General features: G+C 42.5%; 1 protein-coding gene across 3 annotated transcripts; it reads right to left on the bottom strand.

The window, feature by feature from the left end:
• Positions 1-9,361: 9,361 nt before the first annotated feature.
• On the bottom strand, positions 9,362-14,248 carry HMGN2 (high mobility group nucleosomal binding domain 2). Of its 3 annotated transcripts, none has more exons than XM_061597268.1 (6): positions 13,934-14,248; positions 11,693-11,737; positions 11,353-11,382; positions 11,107-11,157; positions 10,851-10,946; positions 9,362-10,277 (listed from the first exon to the last, which is right to left on the bottom strand). In XM_061597268.1, the coding sequence occupies exons 1-6, from the start codon at positions 13,946-13,948 to the stop codon at positions 10,242-10,244; spliced, it is 273 nt and encodes a 90-aa protein (XP_061453252.1). In that variant the 5' UTR covers positions 13,949-14,248; the 3' UTR covers positions 9,362-10,241. The 3 variants fall into 3 exon arrangements, with proteins under 3 accessions (XP_061453252.1, XP_061453253.1, XP_061453251.1); XM_061597269.1 differs by lacking the exon at positions 13,934-14,248 and adding an exon at positions 13,656-13,680; XM_061597267.1 differs by lacking the exon at positions 13,934-14,248 and adding an exon at positions 13,151-13,316.
• Positions 14,249-19,830: the final 5,582 nt, after the last annotated feature.

Raw genomic sequence — 19,830 nt, 5'->3', positions numbered from 1 at the left:
TTGAACTTAGCCTGATATCTAATAGGTAGCTAGCGCAATTCTTTCAGCAGTGGGGTGACATTGGCGATACCCTGCCCCAGTGAGCAGTCTCACCACTACATTTTGCACCAGCTGCAGCTTCCAAACCAACCTCAAGGGTAGCCCCACATAGAACGCATTACAGTAATCCAGCCTGGAGGTTACCAGCGCATGGACAACAGTGGTCAGGCTATCCTGGTTGAGAAAAGGCTGTAGCTGTTTTACCAGCTGAAGCAGGTAAAAAGAACTGCTAGCCACTGAAGTCCCCTGGACCTCTAGTGACAAAGATGAATCCAGGAGCACCCCCAGACTATGGACCTGCTTTTTCAGAGGGAGTACAACCCCATCCAAAGCAGGCAACTGACCAATTATCTGAACTCGGGAACCACCAACCCACAGCGCCTCCGTCTTGCTAGGATTCAGACTAAGTTTATGGGCCCTCATCCAGCCCACCACTGAGTCCAGGCAGCGGTCCAGGGCTTGCACGGCCTCTCCCAATTAAAATGTTAGAGAAATAGAGCTTATTGTCAGCGTACTGCTGACACCTTGCCCCAAATCTTCTGATGACTACTCCCAAGGACTTCATATAGATGTTAAACACCATCGGGGACAAGATGATACCTTGCGGCACCCTACAGCACAACTGCCAGGGGGCCAAAAGACAATCACCCAATGCTATTCTCTGAAAACGACCCTGGAGATAGGATCAGAACCACTATAAAACAGTGCCTCCGATACCCATCTCACCAAGTCGGCCCAGAAAGACACTATGGTCAATGGTATCAAAAGCCGCAGAGAGATCAAGTAAGAACAACAGGGTCGCACTCCCCCGTCCTTCCCATGATAAAGGTCATCCATCAGGGCGACCAAGGCTGATTCAGTCCCATAACCAGGCCTGAACACAGAGGATGGGTCAAGATAATCTGTTTCATCCAGGAGTACTTGCAAGTACTGCACCAAAACCCTCTCAATCACCTTCCCTAAGAAGGGGTGTTTGCAACTGGTCAGTAGTAGTCGCAAACCAATGGGTCCAGGATGGGCTTTTTCAGGAGCAGTCGGATCATCGCCTCTTTCAGGGCAGCTGGAACCACTCCCTCCTGCAATGATGCATTGACCACACCCTGGATCCACTCGGTCAAACTCCCTCGGCAAGCTTTAATAAGCTAAGAAGGCCAAGGGTCGAGAGGACACGTTGCTGGCCGCATCATCATAAGCACCTTGTCCATATAATCAGGCCGCATCAACTGAAACCGTTCCCAAGAAGTTGCAGCAGACGTTGCACTGGACACCTCAGTAGATGTGGATGGGGCATCAACATTGCTATGGAAGTGAGCGACTTTAGCCTCAAAGTGCCTTCTTTACACAATGTATATATTCACAGCAGGAAACATTGGCATAACACTAGCATAACACTGTTGTAGCTGCACAAACATTTTTGCAGCTCTTAATCCTGCAAGGTTGCTACAAAAAGAGATCTGGGTTACTCTGCTGAATGCAAAAATCCAAAAAAATACCAAATACGCACGCACGCACGCACACACACTCTGAGCGAGAGCTCTACTATCGTGCAGTGCAATCCTACACCTGTCTTCTCAGAAGCAAGCCTCAGCAATTTCAATGGGGATTACTCTCAGGTTAAGTGCACAGTCTTAACATGGTAACACCAAGCTGACGATTGAGATGGAGGAGAAATTCAATTCAGTTCGCATTTAAAAGGTGGATCTACCTAATCTGCACTTTCTGAAACAACACACGAACTGAAATACAGCCATCCTTTGAAATTCATTTCTCTGAATTTTGCATTGTAATTCTCTAGCCTAGTAATGTGTACAAAAATGTGTATACTATAAAGCGTGCATAAAATGCATGTATTGGTGAAAATAACATACAAAAATACATTATAGTGGGAAAAATTGCTTGGGGAAAATGTATATAGTAGGCAAAATTATATATGAATAGAAAATTGCACTAAAATGCTGCTGAATTTTCATGAGGACTTTTTTGGTTAGTTTTAAGTCGCAAACTGATATGAAAATGTGGACAACTGATCTTAAGATTGGAAAAATGAGAAAGTAAAAGCACCAAAATGGTCAGATCTGCCCATTCTAGTTAAAGATCAGCATATTTTTAAACTGACTACAATGGCCACAACAGGCCAGGATAAAATCCATGTTCTGTATTGCTTTAGTTTCTGGAATTAAGGCAGTAATAAATCATGTTTTCTTCATTCTTTTTCAGGGATTACTTGAGGGGCTCCTGCTATTCCAGGTAGCATATTGCATGTAATTACAGTTAAGACAGAAACATACAAAGCAATTATTCCCCCGAGAGCTGCAATTTGAGCTCAGACTCACGGATTAAAAAAACACAGATCCTTAATTTGCAATAGCATAAAATAATTCAACTCTTGGGACTTCATTTGGATTGTTGTTACCATGTTTGTTTTAGGAATAAAATGCACTGTACCCCATTTTATTGGACCAAGAACAAGTAAAACCTCTCAGTTCAAGACCATTTAAGAGGAAACTCAAGTAACCCATGCCAGATGCCTCAGAATGTAACAACCTGCTATTATTAACAGGCAGGTAACATTAACTTGGATTGCTGTACTTTAAAGGAGAGATACTTCCCCTGATGGGTAATTAGACAGTTTTGCAAGATAATGCTAGTTGTCAACAAATTTCCTCAGAAACAGTTTTGAAGAAATATAGGCAATTTAAAGTTTTAGCTTAATTTTTTTAAAGCAACACTTCTGTTCCCAGTGTGCATAATAAGTTGATGACCAGCATAGGAGAGGATTTCCAAAGGGGAAGTACAATTTGCTTGACATTGATAAAAGCTCTTAAACTGGGCTTCTTGTGATATATCTAAAATGCAAAGTGCTGGGATATAGCCAAATATTTCATGTATAAAGGGAAATTACTCACTGCATTGATAAACAAATTGACATACTGAAACACTTTAGCTGAAGGATCACTCCATGTGTTTTGAATCCATATAGAAGGATTACTCCATATGTTTTGCATCTACTGCAGGAACCAGCACCAGGAAATTCCCTTCTCACCAGTCATACTAGAGATCCGTAAGCTCTGAGGTAGATCTTTTAGTGGCTCAAATGTCTAGCAAGGTTTGCTATCAACCAGGAACAACTGGGTAACCTGCTTCCATGTTCCATGCTTTACAAAATTGATTGTTTATTTATAGCAACTGCAATGTATATCTACATACAATCTTTTTTAAAAAACAAACCAACCAACCTTGAACCTTTTGTGTGAGGGAAGGCGATACAGTTGTATATTGGAATTTCTGAACTGCACTATTTAAATATATAAACATGATTTTATTTTGTTGACAAGCATCCCTGACCTTTGACCATAATTATAATTATTACCATTACAAAGAATAAATCATAATTTGATGTTTATTATTTAAACATACTATGTTAAAACTCCTGGGTTGTATCCAGTTAAGTTCTACTTAGTGCTACTTAGTGTGGTCCTCCCTCCCTTTGAATATTAGGCAGGCGCCATCTCTGCTATCTTTTCGGTGCCTTTTGAAGACTTTCCTCTTTCAACAAGCCTTTTAAGTTGAGACCTATCCCAGTCTGCATCTGTGTCAGTATTGTTTAATGTTTTTTTAATGTTTTTAACCCTTTTAAAGTTGTTTTTTAAAATGTTTTTAATGCTGTTTTGTTTTAATGTATTTTAAGATCTGTTTTTATGATGTTTTAAAGTGTTTTAGTGCTTTGTTTGCCACCCTGAGCTCCTGTTGGGAGGAAGGGCAGGATACAAATTAAATAATAAATAAATAAATAATACTCAGGGTAGACCCATTGAAATTAAGTAAACCTAAATTAGCCTTGTAGATTAATTCCAATGGATCTACTCTGAGTATGTCTAACACTGGATGCAACTTGCTGTAAGATTCCCTAAACATTTATGAAGAATTTATCTTCATTCGGAAGTATTTGTCCTCTTAAAAGGTAAAAAAATAATCTTGACGTATCCCAGAGTATATTAGGACACTATATAAGTGGCCTGCTGGTGGCCTGCAGGTCTTATCTGGCTCCAAAGTAACTACCTGGCCCTACAAGTGTTTAAATCAAATGAAGTAAAAGTGTGCCTACTCTGCCTTTTAAGGAAAAGGGCTGGGGGAAATTCAAGTTATCAGCTAAGTTACACTAGGGGTAGCTAACCTGTGGCCCTCCAGCTGTTGCTGAACTCCCATCATCCCCAGACCGCATGGCCAATGGCCAGGGTTGGTGGGAGTCCAGGAGCAGCTAGAGGACCGGGGGTTAACCACTCCTGATCTACACTAGACATACAAAATATAAAGAGATGCAACTAGTGTTCCACGTCATGTCCTCATCACATGAAACCCTTACTGAATCTGACCATCCAACAGGACATTTTCTATGGCAAAATACACTTCAGACCCCCTCATAACTGGCTGGAGAAGAGTGATACAAATAGTATAGAAGTCAACAGTATAGTAAGACTATAAATATACACTTAATAACTAGCTTTCATTTGAACAGCTTTTGACCCTCCAGATGTCACTGGACTTCAACTCCCATCAGCCCCAGCCAGTATGGTCAATGATCAAGGATGGTGGGCAGTGCAGTTCAACATCTAGAGGGCCACGGACTCCCTCTACCTGATATACTTATACCGAGTCAGATCCTTAGACTATCTAGTCTGCTACTGTCTATGATCTGGCAGCAGCTTTCCAGGATCTCAGGCAAAGTTTTTTCCATCACCCACTCCTTTTTTCACCAGAGATACCAGAGACTGAGGGTGGCTGTACATTGTATAGCATATCTTTACTGTATTCATTTTCTTCTAAGTATACAGTATAAAATCTGGGGTGTACTGCCTACGCTGAGGTTACAAAACCTCACTGATTTTAATTTAACTGGACAGCACCCAGAGATATTGGGCACATCATTGAATTTTGCTCTTAAACTTCTGAAGAAGATGGTTTGAGGAAGACAATTTTTTTTATTCCCCAAAGCTGAATTATTAAAAGCCAAACTACAATTTATCATGTATTCACTTTCCATTATTAATGCAACAGATCAATAATATCAGGAACAGATAAGCTTGCTCAGTTGTATTCACTAGTAAAACACCAAAGACCATAATGTAAAAAAATGTTTAATGGAACCCCCCCGTTAAGTAAAATATACTGTTCGATAACTATATTAAGAGTGTGTATGGATAGATTAAGCCTACCCTTAGGACTGTGTATCCACATCAACTACCTTGCCCTGAGCAGATGCAAAGAAGCCAAAGGATCCTGACCAGTACATGTTTATTTACATAGATTTTTATCCCACCTGTCAGAGAATCTATCCTCTCAAGGAGGCTCACAACATGATGTGACAAATAACAATACTGTATACTAAAATTGCAAATTGTTAAAACAGTCAAGCAACTCACTTATAAACAAAAAGGAGATGAATTACAACCAGCAACGAGAGAGAGGGAGAGAGAGAGATCTTCAGTTGGGTCCCACAACTCAGCAGGGAACTGAATTTCAAAGCTGGTGTGCCACTACTGAGAAGGCTCTCTCATTTCTCCATAGAGCGGTCTCAGCTTGAGATGGTACAGCCAAGAAAGCCTCCCTGGTAGATCCTAATAAATGAGAGTCTATATGGAAGCAGGTGCTCTCTCAGGACTCCAGGCCCTAAACTGTATTGTTGTTATGTGTCTTCAAGTCGACTATGACTTATGGCGACCCTATGAATCAGCGACCTCCAACAGCATCTGTCATGAACCACCCTGTTCAGATCTTGTAAGTTCAGGTCTGTGGCTTCCTTTATGGAATCAATCCATCTCTTGTTTGGCCTTCCTCTTTTCCTACTCCCTTCTGTCTTTCCCAGCATTATTGTCTTTTCTAGTGAATCATGTCTTCTCATCATGTGTCCAAAGTAAGATAACTCAGTAAAGTATCTTGAAGTAGGCTTCATAGGATATCAGCAGCCAGTGCACCTCTTTCTGAAGAGGTGTTTCATGTTCATGGTCCCTCCCAACAGATTACGCTGCAATTCTGCACTAGCTGTAGCTACTGGACCAGTTTCACAGAGAGCACATGACAGTAATTCGCTAGGCTCTTCCTGTCCAGGAACAGTTGTAGCTGGTGACAGATGATGTATTTTTTTTTATCCATGTGGGTTTGTAATGAGATGTTTAATGTTTCTGTTTTGGATTTAATATATTTCATAAGGCTAGTTGCCTGAGGAAAACATGGGAGAGGTAAATGAAAGTAGTTAAGGGTGAGACAGTTCTGGGCAGTCTTGGCGACTGTTGCTAAGGGATTTGGGAATGTTGGGAAAGTGAGTCGGAGCAATTAGGGCAGGGGGGGAGAGAAGGAATAGGGGTCCAGTGAGGAAGAAAGTGGTTGTGAACTGATGGAGTACATCTTGTTTGGGGAGACTAATCAAATGCTGGATGTGGGTATGGAGACAGAACAAAGCTATGATGGGAGATAGAATGGCTGTTAATGTGCAGGGGAATTCAGAAACCTACATTAAGGAGCATGAAAACATAATCTCACAACACACCCAAGCAACACTGTGGCATCATACAGGACTCAATTGGGGAAAACGACTGCAGTGTTGATTCATTGTACAAGGACACAACCTCAGGGCATTATATGCTGGAGAAGTTATTCATTCCCTCATTTATAATAAAAGTTGTTTTAACAAAGGTGTTTGAGTAGGCTTCCAAACTCCCTTCCCAGAGTGCAAACTTGGAATGTGGCCTACCTGTCATACCAGCTAAGGCTGGTAAGGGGCACTCCCCTTGGCAGAGGCCATTTGAGCCTCCAGCAATGGTTCTAGGAGCACTTTCAGACTACACATTTGTTCCTTCAGAAGGAACGCAACCCAATACAGTATAGAACAATTACAACACCTCAATCTAATTGGGATTCAGCTTCAACGTACTGGCCCTTAACCAGCACACCACTAAATTCAGGCTCCAGTCTAGAACCTGCAAAACTTCACCTGACTCAACTCATACAAACAGTATACTGATGACACCATTCCAATGATTGTTCCCAATGCATGTTGATAGTGGTCCTGCTGGTAGGAGCAGAACCACTACATCATGCCTCCCACTCCCATCCCAAAGATTCTCCAAGATACCCTGAGTAGATGGTATCAAATGTTGCTCAGATCCATGAGAATCAGCAGGGCCACATTTCCCATACTTCTCCTCTTGAAGATCTTCCATGACAAAAGCCAACTTAGTTGCAAAACCAGGCCTAAACCTAGAGTGGAATAGGTCTTGATAGTGTTTCCTCAAAGAATGCATGAAGCAAGGTTGGCACTACCCCCTCAAGTACCTTCCCTAAGAAGGGAATATTGGCAGCCAAGTACTTGCTAGAAACCTCAAAGTCCAATGTAAGCTATAATTAGATTCTTTATGTTTTGGACTCACTTAGCTAGGATGAGGACCACAACAGGAGCAGTATAGCATGGAAGGAACTGTGAGAGGTGCATGTATGAGAAGTGATCTGATGAAATGAGTGAGGCAGGTGGAGCAATCATCTACCAAGTCTTGATTTTCAAAGCATTTTATTTTGTGCCACCACAAAATTTCATTATGCAAATATATACATATTACAATTTTTGGAAGGTCTTGTAAGGTTTGAGCATTATACAAGCTTTTATGACTGATTGTGGAAACAGAACTTCTAGAAGCTTTATCTAGAACAGCCTTTCCTAACCTTTGGGTCCCCAGATATTGCTGAACTACAACTCCTATCACCCGCAACCAGCATGGCCAATGGTCAGGAATCATGGGAACTGTAGTCCATCAGCATCTAGGAACCAAAAGGTTGGAAAAGGCTGATTAGGGAAATAGATGTAGAAGTGCAGAGATATTGGGGGCTGATGGACTGTAAAGTTCAGTTTCCACCAAAGTTATTCTCAAATTCTGCTCAACCTGCTAGATTCAATATTACCAAAAGCATGGAATATCAAGGCCATACTGAGTTCCAGAACCTTTGAATATACAATACATAGAAGCCTTATTTTTATGGCATTACTTGTTCATAAAATATAAACTGGACTCCTACTGGGAGGAAGGGCTGGATATAAATCAAATAAATAAGTAATAAATAAATCTATCATTACCTATTACTTTGACAGACTGATTTAGCAGTATCAGATGAAAACCAAATCACTGCTTACTCCTTGTATAATACAACTCTTGGTGTTCATTGTAACCTTGTATTACACATTCAAGTGTGGTTATCCAACCTCCATGAATGACTACTCTACCCTTTACTGCTGTAGCCTCTAAAGAACCATGCATAATCACTATTTCTGCACAGTAAAGGCAAGATGACAAAATTCTATGATTTTGTGTAAGATTTAAGTCTAAAGCACAGATGGAAGCTCAGCCTCAAGGCTTCAATTGGACCCTCCCAGCTTCTTTATCTGGTCCTTGGAACTCTCCCTAGGCCCCATCCTGCACAGGCCCTCCTCAGTACCCTTATAGAGTTATTTTGCCTGGCTGGAATGTATTGTAATAATGGCTCTTGCTTACTTGAATAGAGAGGTAAGGTATGTATGTTGAAACCTCTAACTTGTGTGCAGGTAGAATGTAGCCTGCTGTCCAAAGGTAGAGTCAAATCTGTTGCTTTGTCCACCTTTTGCCTCTGGCCCTGTCAATATGGTCCCTGAGTCTGCTCATAAGGAAATGAGGCCCTTGGACTGAAAAGTTCACTATCTATTGTTTAGAGTTTTAAACATTCAGGTAAAAGTTAGCACAGTACAACCCAACCTTATAAAATAAGTCTACACCAATTACAAACCTTGAAAAATATTTACTAAACCTACTGGCGGCTGGCAGAGGAGGGGCAAAGAGCTCTGCCTTTATTGCAGCAGGTTTCTGCATTTCTATGCTGACAGCAGAGCGTTCCTCCTCTGTAATTTTTTATCGCCTACGGGTACCAGCACTAGTGTTTAAATACATGGCTAGTATAACCCTTCTGGGACTATACCACTTTGGAATACAGGTGGAGGAAAGCACATGACTGAATGCTCAAAAATAGCATGGGGAGTGGGGAAACTAGCTGTAAACCTTTTTCCTTGACATGCTAAGCTTCTGATGGGCAAAACATTCCATTCCATCACCTACATTTTTAAGTGGAATATTCTGAGAATTGTACCATGTGGTTTTTTTTTTTTAAATATGTAGACCAACCCTTAGTGTGTCTATATACAGGTAATGCTGTAACCTTATGAAATATATACTTATATTTCTGCTTACCAATGTAACCCTTAAAAAAACAGGACTGGGAATCAAACACAACAGTAGTAAAAAAACAGTCCAAGCCAAACAATATCCAGCTTTATTAAAGGTACTTTTCATAAAACAATCAATCAATGGTATTCAGGCAGGACATGGGCTACAATCGGCAATGTTTTACAACAAGTTCCAACTCCCCTTCTCCTTGGACTACCAAAATGTAAAGTTACTATATAAAACCCAATGAAGAATCTTTTAATTCATACTTGGAACAGGGAAAGTTTAGAGTGAGGGTGGACACTTTCACATTTAGTATGTTGTTTGACAACTTTTCACAAGCCTACCCTGACTTTTAAAGGAAAACAAAACCGTAGAATTCTTAATCTGAAGATTCACAATATAAAAAGAAATGTGGCTCATCTGAGAGCCATCCTCCCTCCCTCAGTATTTGACACCAGAAGTCTGGATTGCCTGACACTGTGGGTATGCATTTGATTTATGAGAGCAAGTATCAAAAGACCCTATGCCACACTCAAAGGAGTGGTAAATGCAATGCAAATGACAATGTGAAAGAACAGATAGAGGACATCTAAGTACAGTTTTAAATGTACCTTCTTCTCAGACACAGGCATTTTGGGGAATTTCAATGATCACTCAAGCATTTCAGAAACCAAAGATTAACAATATCAGGGAATTCCGCTTGTTTGTGTCCATGTAGACCCCCTCTTGTAAAATTTAAGCGGGACTTTTAAAAGTCCAGGTTCTAAGTAAGAGAGTCAATGGCATTTGTCCCCACTCCTTCCCCCAAAACACAACAACGAAGCGTTCTGTGTGCTAACAACATAGCTTTTAAAAAAAAGGTAAAACAAAAAATTCTGCATTGTTATAAAACTTGATAAAAAATAGTATTTCAAACTGTACAGTCACCAGAAGTACACAGTTATCAAAAATTCACACAATTCACTTGGCATCCCCAGCACCTTCAGCTTTCTGTGCCTGAAAGACAAAGGCAGTCCCATCAGAGAGTTCTTCATGTTGATATGAGCTTGCTACTCAAATAGGCCAATGTTTGCATGAATTCATGTATAGTGAAAGCTTGTTATAGTGCGGGGGCCAAAGAATGTACCCGCATTGTAGAGGTTCCATGTTAGAATGAAAACCATTGTACTGTATACAATGTTTTACTTGGGGGATATCGTCATACCCGCAGTATATCCGAATCCGCGGTACAGCGAGACACGATATAACAAACTTCCCCTGTAGTCTGCCTGGAACAGGCACATACCTACTAACAAAATGCAAGCTATTATCAGACAATCTTGATGGTAGACTTGAGCAGAACTAAGACAAGTATCTCTTACATCATTTAAAAAAATGATCTCATGTATAATCAGTACTACAACTTCCACATACAATCGTTTCACAACAAACCAACAGAATAGTTTACAGAAAACATGCTGGTCCACATCACTTATCTTAGCTCCACCTTCACTCATACCTGCCTGTGGCCAATACTAAAGATATGGTTTGTTCAGGAAAGTGAAGAAATCTACTATAACATTATTATACCTGGTCTGTTTTGGCATCTCCATTTTCTGCAGGATTGTTTCCATCCTTCCCTGCGTCAGCTTTCCCCTTCTTCCCTTTAGGTACCTTCTCACCCTTCTGCCAATCAATGGATAAACATAAACGTAAGGTTTCATAAACCATAAGTAGCTGTTGATATAAAGGACTTCACACAATTTAAAACAATTGTTCAAATAGTAGTACCTCAAATAGAACCAAAATGTATTCAAGCTCAAATTACACAAAATGTTAACTTTACCTTTGGAGCTGCCTTTTTAGGTTTAGGTTCTGGCTTTGGAGGAGCAGGTTTCTAGAAGAGAAAAACACAGCTTATAAGTAGTTTTGAAACAATAAGATATTTGTCCACTTTGGTATGCGACGTCATGCTTAGGAGCCAACTTAATCCTTTTCAGTGTGTTAAGAGTAATGCACAAGTCTACTATCAGCTGTTCTTTACAAGTTACTACTACTACTAACAACCCTAAAGGCATTGCATCATACTTACAGCAGATAACCTTGCTGATCTCCGCTGTGGCTGTTTTAAAAAAGAAAAGGTTAACCATTAGAACTTAAAGCAATTTGATTCTTTAGAAATCTACAATCCAGTATTCAAACACACACATTACTTTCCACTAATACAATTTACACTTAGCAATATCAAAAAGCCAATGAGATCAGTGTAGTAGACAAGGTAGATACACATATATCCCTACAAATTACAGCACAATCCTAACCATGTCTACTCAAAAGTAAGTTCTACTGTATTAAATGGGGCTTACTTGCAGGTTAAGTGGGGTTAGGATTGCAGGTTTAGAGTCTATAACAAAATATATCCATGTTCTTACCTCATCCTTTGCTTTGGCCTTGTCACCCTTGGTATCTCCTTCAGCCTATAAGGAATTTTTAAAGTGAAACAGTTGAAGAAACCCTACATCATGATTCTAGTTTAATTTCCCTTGGTTTTTTTTAAAGTAGTTTGACAGGCTGATTTTATTTAAATACTAAATTTATCTGATGCATTGCAAAGTTGACAATCCCATTTCTGTCCATCTCCTTCCTTAAATTTGAAATCTGCACACAATCTTGCAACTACTTGGATTATTTTCCTCCCTGTATGCAATACGTAGGAAGCTGCCAGACTATTGGTCCATATAGACCTGTATTGTCTACACTGGCTGGCAGCAGCTCTCCAGGGTTTCAGACAGGGAGTCTTTGCAAGCCCCACCTGGAGATGCTGGAGGCTGAACCTAGGACCTTCTGCTTGCAAGGCAGATACTCTACTACTGAGCTATGACACTTACATTTAAAATTAAAAGATATTATTTGTGAAAATTAATGAACCTTTCAGATTACATGAGAATAACCAGCTCAAAATATTAATTATTAAGAAATCGGGTGGCATAGAATGTGTTCCTAGGTCCTACAGAAGTACCTTTGCAAGTTGACAATTTACGTTCCTTTAGAACTAAGGTTTTTTTAACCGACTACCAGGATTTTTTTTTACAATAATCATTTCAATCAAGTCTATGAATAAAAAATATTAGCGACAGCATCTTTTTATTGATACATGTACTTTTGTATTCCTAGGGACCATATGTTCTCCCAAAGAGAGATGCATTTGTGTGAAGGCTGTGTGGGTAACAGCATTGCCAGATGCCCCTTATTTTGATGCATTATTCTTTCTTCCCTAACATTGCAGCTCTAGGCAACATAATGGCTCCTTTTATTTCAGAATACTATGACCTCTATTGAGTCCATGTAACAGACCCAAAATCTCACTTATTTCTGGAATTTTGATCTTGCAATTTGAGGCAGGCTTGCTTGCCTACCCCTAGTGCTTCTTCAGATCTGTGAAATCATTCACTGTGCCACATTTAAGCCTGTGCTGCCTCTCTTGCCTTAAGGAAACACCCCTGGATTCAGCACTCAGGCAACTCCCCTAGCCCCAATACACCCCCTCCTCTCAAGACATAATTGGGAAATCCAACCCAGAGTGCCTCTTTGGAGGGAAACGGAGGTTTGGTAACCCAAAGGACTCCGGGGGAAGCCAGCCACAACGCGCACGCGTGGGCTTCAACCTAACCGTCCTTCGCCTTGAAACAGCTTAAAACGGTCACTTTCGCCCTTAAGAGAGAGGGAAGGGGCGGGAAAGATTGGCTAAGGAGCGCATTTAGGGCGAAAGGCGGGGCCTCTCAAACATCTTCACTGACAGGGGAAAGCTCGCCCCCGCCCGCAACAACTGACAAGTCTCTCTTCAGGGCTGATCTTTCTTTTCCCCTCCCCCCCAGGGCTTTTCAAATTACCGCTTTTGGGGGCCTTCCCGCCCTTTTTGAACAACGGGAGATGTGGCGGCGACGGAAAAAAGGCTGCGCACCCCCCATTATTTATTTGCGAGGGAAACGGGGGTGGACGAAAGAACGAGTGCGCACCCGCGCTCATTTTTCACCCCCCCATTTCTCGTGCAGGCGCGCGCGCATAAACACCTACAACCAGTCACGCACGTGCCGCTCTTGAGCCAACCACCCTCCCGCCAAAAAATCCCCTGCCGGCTCAGTCTGGCTTGGTTTCCTTTTCTCCCCCCTCTCCTTCCCCGCAAACAGGCGGGCGCGTACTCCCTCCCTATTGGTGGGGGCTGAGCGCGCGCGCGGGTGAAAGAATACCAATAATTAATTTGCTCTCGCTCTCTTCCCTCTTTTTTCTTGCTGAGCTTTGCAGCCCCCTCTTTCCCTCCCCCCCCGGGCCGTGAAGAAAGCGCGGCGGTTTAACGGTCGCTCTTGGTCTGCTCCGCCCACTCTTTCTCCTCCTCACTTTTAAGTCCTGACAACGACCGTTGAGCCGCCACGCGCGCACGCGCTTTCCCGTGCCTCACAACCGTTAACCGCCCGAGGAGGGAGAAGGAGGAACGGGAGAGGGAGGGGTGGTGATAGGAGGAGGAGAAAGGAAAGAAAATGGCGGCTGATCCAAATCTCATCCCTGCAGTAAGCATCGCTCCCTTCATAGCTGCCATGTCTTTCCCCTCCCTTTCTTCCTTCCCCCTCGCCCATCTCGCGTCCGAGTCATTAGCCTCTCTCGCCGGAGCCACGTACCTTTCTCTTGGGCATGTCGGCAGCGCGTGACAGAAAGAGAGAGAGAGAGAGAGAAAGGAGGCTCGGCTGGAAATAGAAAAGCGCCGTCTCTATAGGAGAGAAACTCGATCGCCTGTAAAGGGGGGGCGGGGAAGCCGCGCAAGGAGGAAGAACAGAAGGAAAGAGAGAAACAGAAAGGGGGGGGCTCCGTTTGTCGGGCTCGCTCGTGTCGCTCGCGACCCCACTAATTCGAATGGTGTTTATAAAGTTTTATATAGAGCCGGACGCGGCCCAACCGGTTCCAGCCGGATCCCCACCGCCCCGGCTGTTGATTGGACGGAGCGCGTCACATGGCAAGGGCCAGCCAGGGCGGGCGCTGCGAGGGGAGGCGAAGAGCTAAGGGCGCGCGCGCGCGCGCAATTAGTCTTCCTTTCCTCCTTGCAAAAGCTGTTGCTTGATCCTTCAAGCAGGGCTGGAATTTGTTTGAATAATAAATAAATAAGAAAGAACCTTCCCGCCGTGTAGAAATAAGATTTTTTTAAAAAAATCTATTTTTGCTCGGGACCTCTTTTTCATTACTTGTGTACGTAATAAAGAAAATTGCACACAGTAGATTTTAACGTCTCTTGCTGTCCTCTCCCAACAACATTAATTTTTTTAAAAAAATCCTAGCAACCTCTAGGTTGTTAAACCCCTTTTGGTCTTGCTAAAAGAAGGAAGTAGTCCTCTCTGGGCTGGCAATAAGCTCTGAGATATCTTAAGCCATTCCTCTGGCGCGGTCACTGGGACTTGCGCCCAGGTAAGCGTATATAAGCTTGCAGCCTTAGGTGGCCGATGAGACAGCGCGGGGTCCCTTACTCGCTTCCAGAGGGCGAAAGGCAGGCGTGTCTCGCGCATCTGCACAAGCCATGTTGCGCCTCTCGCCTTCTCCTAAGGCGCAGGCAGGAAACAAGGTTGCCAAGCAAAGTCTCCCCCTCCAGGTACCACAAGCCAGTATCAATAATAAAAAAGAAATCTGGGTGCAAGCTTGGGAGAAGATGGTGGCCTCTTCTAGCGCTCGAAGGGAAGGGAAGGTGCGGTCATTGCTTAGCTGAGGAGGGCAGAACGTAACCCACAGCGCCCCCTTCCTTTTCAACCTTGACTACGAAATGGCAGGGTCTCCCTCAAGAGCAAGCAGCAAAAGGCCTCAGGTGCAGCAGTCACCTCTCCTGCCAACTCTCAAAAGAGAGAAAGAGGGAGAACGGGAGTGTTGTTGGGACGTGGTGTCACTTTTACCGAAAACTCTTCCTTGACGGGGGCTAGGTGAGGAGCTGTCCTTTTCAGCACCACCCTGGCCTGCTGCTGATACAAACCCCACCCACCCCAAGGCCGAAATCACAGCAGTTACAATAGGCACAAATAGACATGGAATACCTGCAAAATAAAACTTGTCACCTACCTTTGATCTGCCATCAAAGCATAGTGCCTCCTATTACAGAATTTGCATTGCAATGGACACACCACGCAACATCATTGCTTGCCAAATTAACTGGGAAATGTTGCATTCAGGGTGGGATAGCTGCAGCAAGATCTTCACTAGTGCAAATAATACCATGTGGCCTAGATAGACTTGGTATTCCAGAATTGCACATGAATGTCTAATGATGGAGGTTCTCCTTGTGTTTTTCCAGAAGCAGCATGCCACTGCCTAGCCATTGCCAAGGGGGCAGGATGTATGTAGAGAGATACTGCCCTCAAGCCTTGCATGTGGGTTACCTGCATACAGGTGGCTGGCTACTTTGAGAAGCAAAATGGTGGGCTAGATCATAGAATCATAGAATAGTACAGTTGGCAGGGGCCTATAAGGCCATCAAGTCCAACCCCCTGTGCAATGCAGGAATCCGAATCAAAGCATTCCCAACAGATGGCTGTCCAGCTGCCTCTTGAATGCCTCTCTTTATGACTCTAAAGAGAGATATGACTCTATGGTTGTTGTTTTCATCCCTCTTTATCCCATTTCACAACTTATGCCCCAACATGGTTGTGCTTTTCCTGTAGATACAGTATCTACACTTTAAGAGCCATAGTCCTTGCCCTTTGAATAGAACAATTCTTCATTATAAATCCAGGAAACTTCCTTATATCACCCAAGGAGCACTGGTCTTCCTAGCTCAGTACACTGAACGGCAGCGGCTCTCCGGGGTTTGAGATAAGATTCTTGGCCAGATCTACCTAGAGATACCAGGAATTGAACTAAAGACCTTCTGCATGTCTCCCCACCCACCCAAATGTGCCATACCCACTGAGCTACAGCCTTTCCCTTACATCAAAGCAGTACTATAAAGCAGCTAAAAGCTTGGAAAGAACAATACTTTTACTCAAGACCGTAGCAATGCAGTTTAAAAATCAACAGAAGGGACAAGAATCTTTACAGGATCGGAATGATGTCTACTTGGTTGCCTACTTTTGGCATGACAGCGAGACGCCATTCTGTTAAAAAAATGTCAAAATCTTCCCCCAAGAGTCATTAAAACAGAAGATGGGGGAATTCAACCCTCAGAGTGAAACCAACCTCCTCCCTTCAGATATTACAGATGAGGGGGTCCCATCCTTTAGTTCAGGGATGGGAACAAATTCCCTCATGGACAACCTTCCAGGGATCGCATGCATGATGGGCCGGGCCAGAGACAAGACTGGGTGGATCAAGAGGCGTGATTTACCTTTGTACAGTAGACTTCATTTTAGACATGCAGGAATCAGGTTTACAAAAATACAGAAACTTCCCTCCATTGGGACAAGCAAGATGCATGATCACAATTCAGGGACACATTCCAGCCAGGCAAAAGGAGTGCATGGTGTTAAGGAAATCCAGAGGGCCAGACAGACAGTTGCGGAGGGTCACATTGAGTGTCCAGACCCAAGGGTCTCTACCACTGCTTTAGAATTTTAAGTGGACTGCTAGATATATTGGTTACTTTTAAGATTTAACTTTTCATGTGTCAGTCACCAAATCTAACCACCTTCAAAATATTTGCTTTGATTCGATCAGGATGCTACAGCATCCAGTTTTATTTCACAATGAACACAACTACCCAAGAAGAAACTACGGTATAGCTGAAAAACCTTGCAGTCTTAAGAACTCTACTAGTCTCATTCTCCAGGAACAAGAGTACCTCTTAACAGTAGGTGCAATGAACCACATATAACTACAACAGAGCCACCATTCATTCCAATTGTTCTCACTGTGATCTACAAGCCATTTAAATGGGCAAGCATGCACAATAATAAGCCTGTTTAGCCCCATTAAAGTCATTGACATTAAGTACACAGAAGCAAGTTCTACTGAAAATCTACTGGATACCTTCCCGTAAATTTGCTGGAGAATGGGGTTGAATGGCCTTATGCTTATTAATATCTATACCCTGCCTTTCTAATTCATAATGTGAACCACCCAAGACAGCTAAAAAAGAGAATTGATTAAAACCACAAATGTCTACTGAAAGTAAGTATGTTCACACATACACACAAATGCAAGCATAAAGTTAAAGTTAGGACAAAACCCAGAAATTGAAGGAATCCTTTTTAGGCCGAAAGCCTTTCAGAACTGAGTAGACTCAGTAAGGAGTTCCCAAACAACTTACCTCAGATGAGAGCCAAACACACAAAAGGGCCTACCCAATCAACTTTGTGGCTGGGAAGGATCACATGGAAGGAGGTATCCTGGTCCCAAGCTGTTTAGGGCTATGAAGGAAAATGACCAGCACTTTCAATCGCACCTGGAAATAGACCAGGAGCGAATGCAACAGATGTAAATCAGGAGTCATGTGCTCCAGTTACATGGGCCTTGTTCAGCAGGCTGGCTTCTGAATCCTATACTACCAGTCCTCAGATGGTTTACAGAGGCAACCTTCCTGCTCCCAAAAACACATTAATTGTAATCCAGTCTTGTTGTGTGAGTAGATATATTCTTCTCAACCAAACCTGGACAAAAGCTGTGTCCCACTTACACCTGGTAATCCAGGTGCAAAGAGCACTCCCAAGCTACAAAAAAAAAAAAAAAAAGCCTTCCGGGCAAGTGGAACCCATCCAAAACAGGCTGAATGCCTGCTGCTGGATCAGATCTAGAAAAGCATGGAGATGGGTCACCACCACTCACTCGAGACGTTCAGCCTGTTTTAAAGACCCCTTAAGATAGATCCGGTGCTTTTTTGGTAAAAAATGAGGTGCCAGTACTCATGTCATGATAAAACTGCCATGGGTGCCAGCAAAAAATGGTCGTCATGAGCAGAATTTTTTTTTTGCCAGAACTCCTTACTGGTGAGTACTGACACACAAAAAACCCACTATATATTTTGATTATTACCTCTCCCCCCCCATTTTAGTCCAAGAGTGGACACTTAAAAGAGAAAGACATTGGACATGCCCAGTGTCTCCCTTCTACTTGAAATGTGGTCGGAACACTGCCTTTATATTGTGAATAGTAAGAACCCTGTTTCCTCCAGATTTGTTATTATTTATTTAAAATATTTCTATCCCGCCCTTCTACCCTATAATAGGGCACTCAGGGCGGCTTACAATAAAATCGAGCATGTACATAATAAAATTGTACACAATAAAAATAACAAAAACATTAAAATAAATTAAAATACATAAAATGCAATTAAAATACATAAAGTGAGGCCCTTGTAGCCGCTTGCCATGTCGCAGCTGGCATATGCCTACAGAAAAGGGGTGATCCTTCAATGTCTCTGGGCAACTTATAACAGATTTTAAAACATACCATATAAAACAGATTTTAAAGTTACATACCTAGAAATTAAGAGTCAAAAGAAAAGCCTTGTACATCCCTGCTTCCTATCTCCAAGTGTTTGGAGTGTGGCAAGATTCTATCTCCCTTTCACATAGTTGGGGTCAGTCCTTGTGTGGTTTTCTCAAATAACACTTTGCAATGAACTGCACAGATGTCCACAGAAAAGTGTTGGGGTCAATTTGTGGTACCTACACAAGTGGTAGATTATATTAGAGATTTTGTGTCACAGTAATATCGAGACCAGGGATATGAAACCTGTGGTCCTTCAGACCTCCCTAACTAGCTGCCCGACTTCTCTTTCTATCTAGGCCACCCTCTGGCCCTGCTGTGTCCTCCTTGCATGCTTTTGCCTGTCCAAAATATGCTCTTCAACTGTGATAATGCCCCCTGCTTACCTGGATGCAATGATGTGCATGTGCATAGGAACATCTAGCTTTTGTATGACCTCTATTGTACCTAAAGACAGAGGCACGTCTATTGTGTTGCCCACTTTTGCTTGCAGCCTCCACCCACCATTGGGTGGCCCTGAAAAGTTGCCAGAAAAGCTTCTCCACCTCTGATCTAGGCCATGTCATACCATATACAAGATTGTGTAAGCTATTTGGGGTCAGAGTATTTGAAGGACTGCCTGTGCTTAAGACTAATTAGACTAGTGGGCACTAGGGACAGGGCCTTACCAGTAGCAGTCACACTCTATGGAACATCTTCCCAAGGGAGATATGGTTAGCCTCTTCAAGCTGCAAGTGTGGGAATCTTTGGCCTGCCCCATTGCTGAACTACAACTCCCATCAGTCCCAGTAAGCATTAACCAATGGCTAGGGATGATGGGAATGGTAGTTCAGCACTGCTGGAGGGCCAAAGGTTCCCCAAACCTGCGTTAAGGTATACAAAATGTCTTTAAAAATCCATCAAATTCAAATGGCCTTTGAATGAATGTGTTTCTTTTACAGACACATTGTTATATTCTTTTACTGCTATGGCTTTGGAAATGGGTTTATACCATTATATATGTTACATATACAGTTGGTTTTTGTATCCTTTTGCATTTTTAAAATTTTGAATGTTTTATTATGGTGTCATTATGTACAATGCATTGTTGTGTTTTATGGTGATATTGCTGCTTGCTCTC

Source organism: Rhineura floridana, chromosome 15 (assembly GCF_030035675.1).
Source record: "Rhineura floridana isolate rRhiFlo1 chromosome 15, rRhiFlo1.hap2, whole genome shotgun sequence".
In the NCBI taxonomy this organism is placed as follows: Eukaryota; Metazoa; Chordata; class Lepidosauria; order Squamata; family Rhineuridae; genus Rhineura; species Rhineura floridana.
Note: the sequence above shows the minus strand (reverse complement) of the source record. Positions and strands in the feature narration are given on the sequence as shown.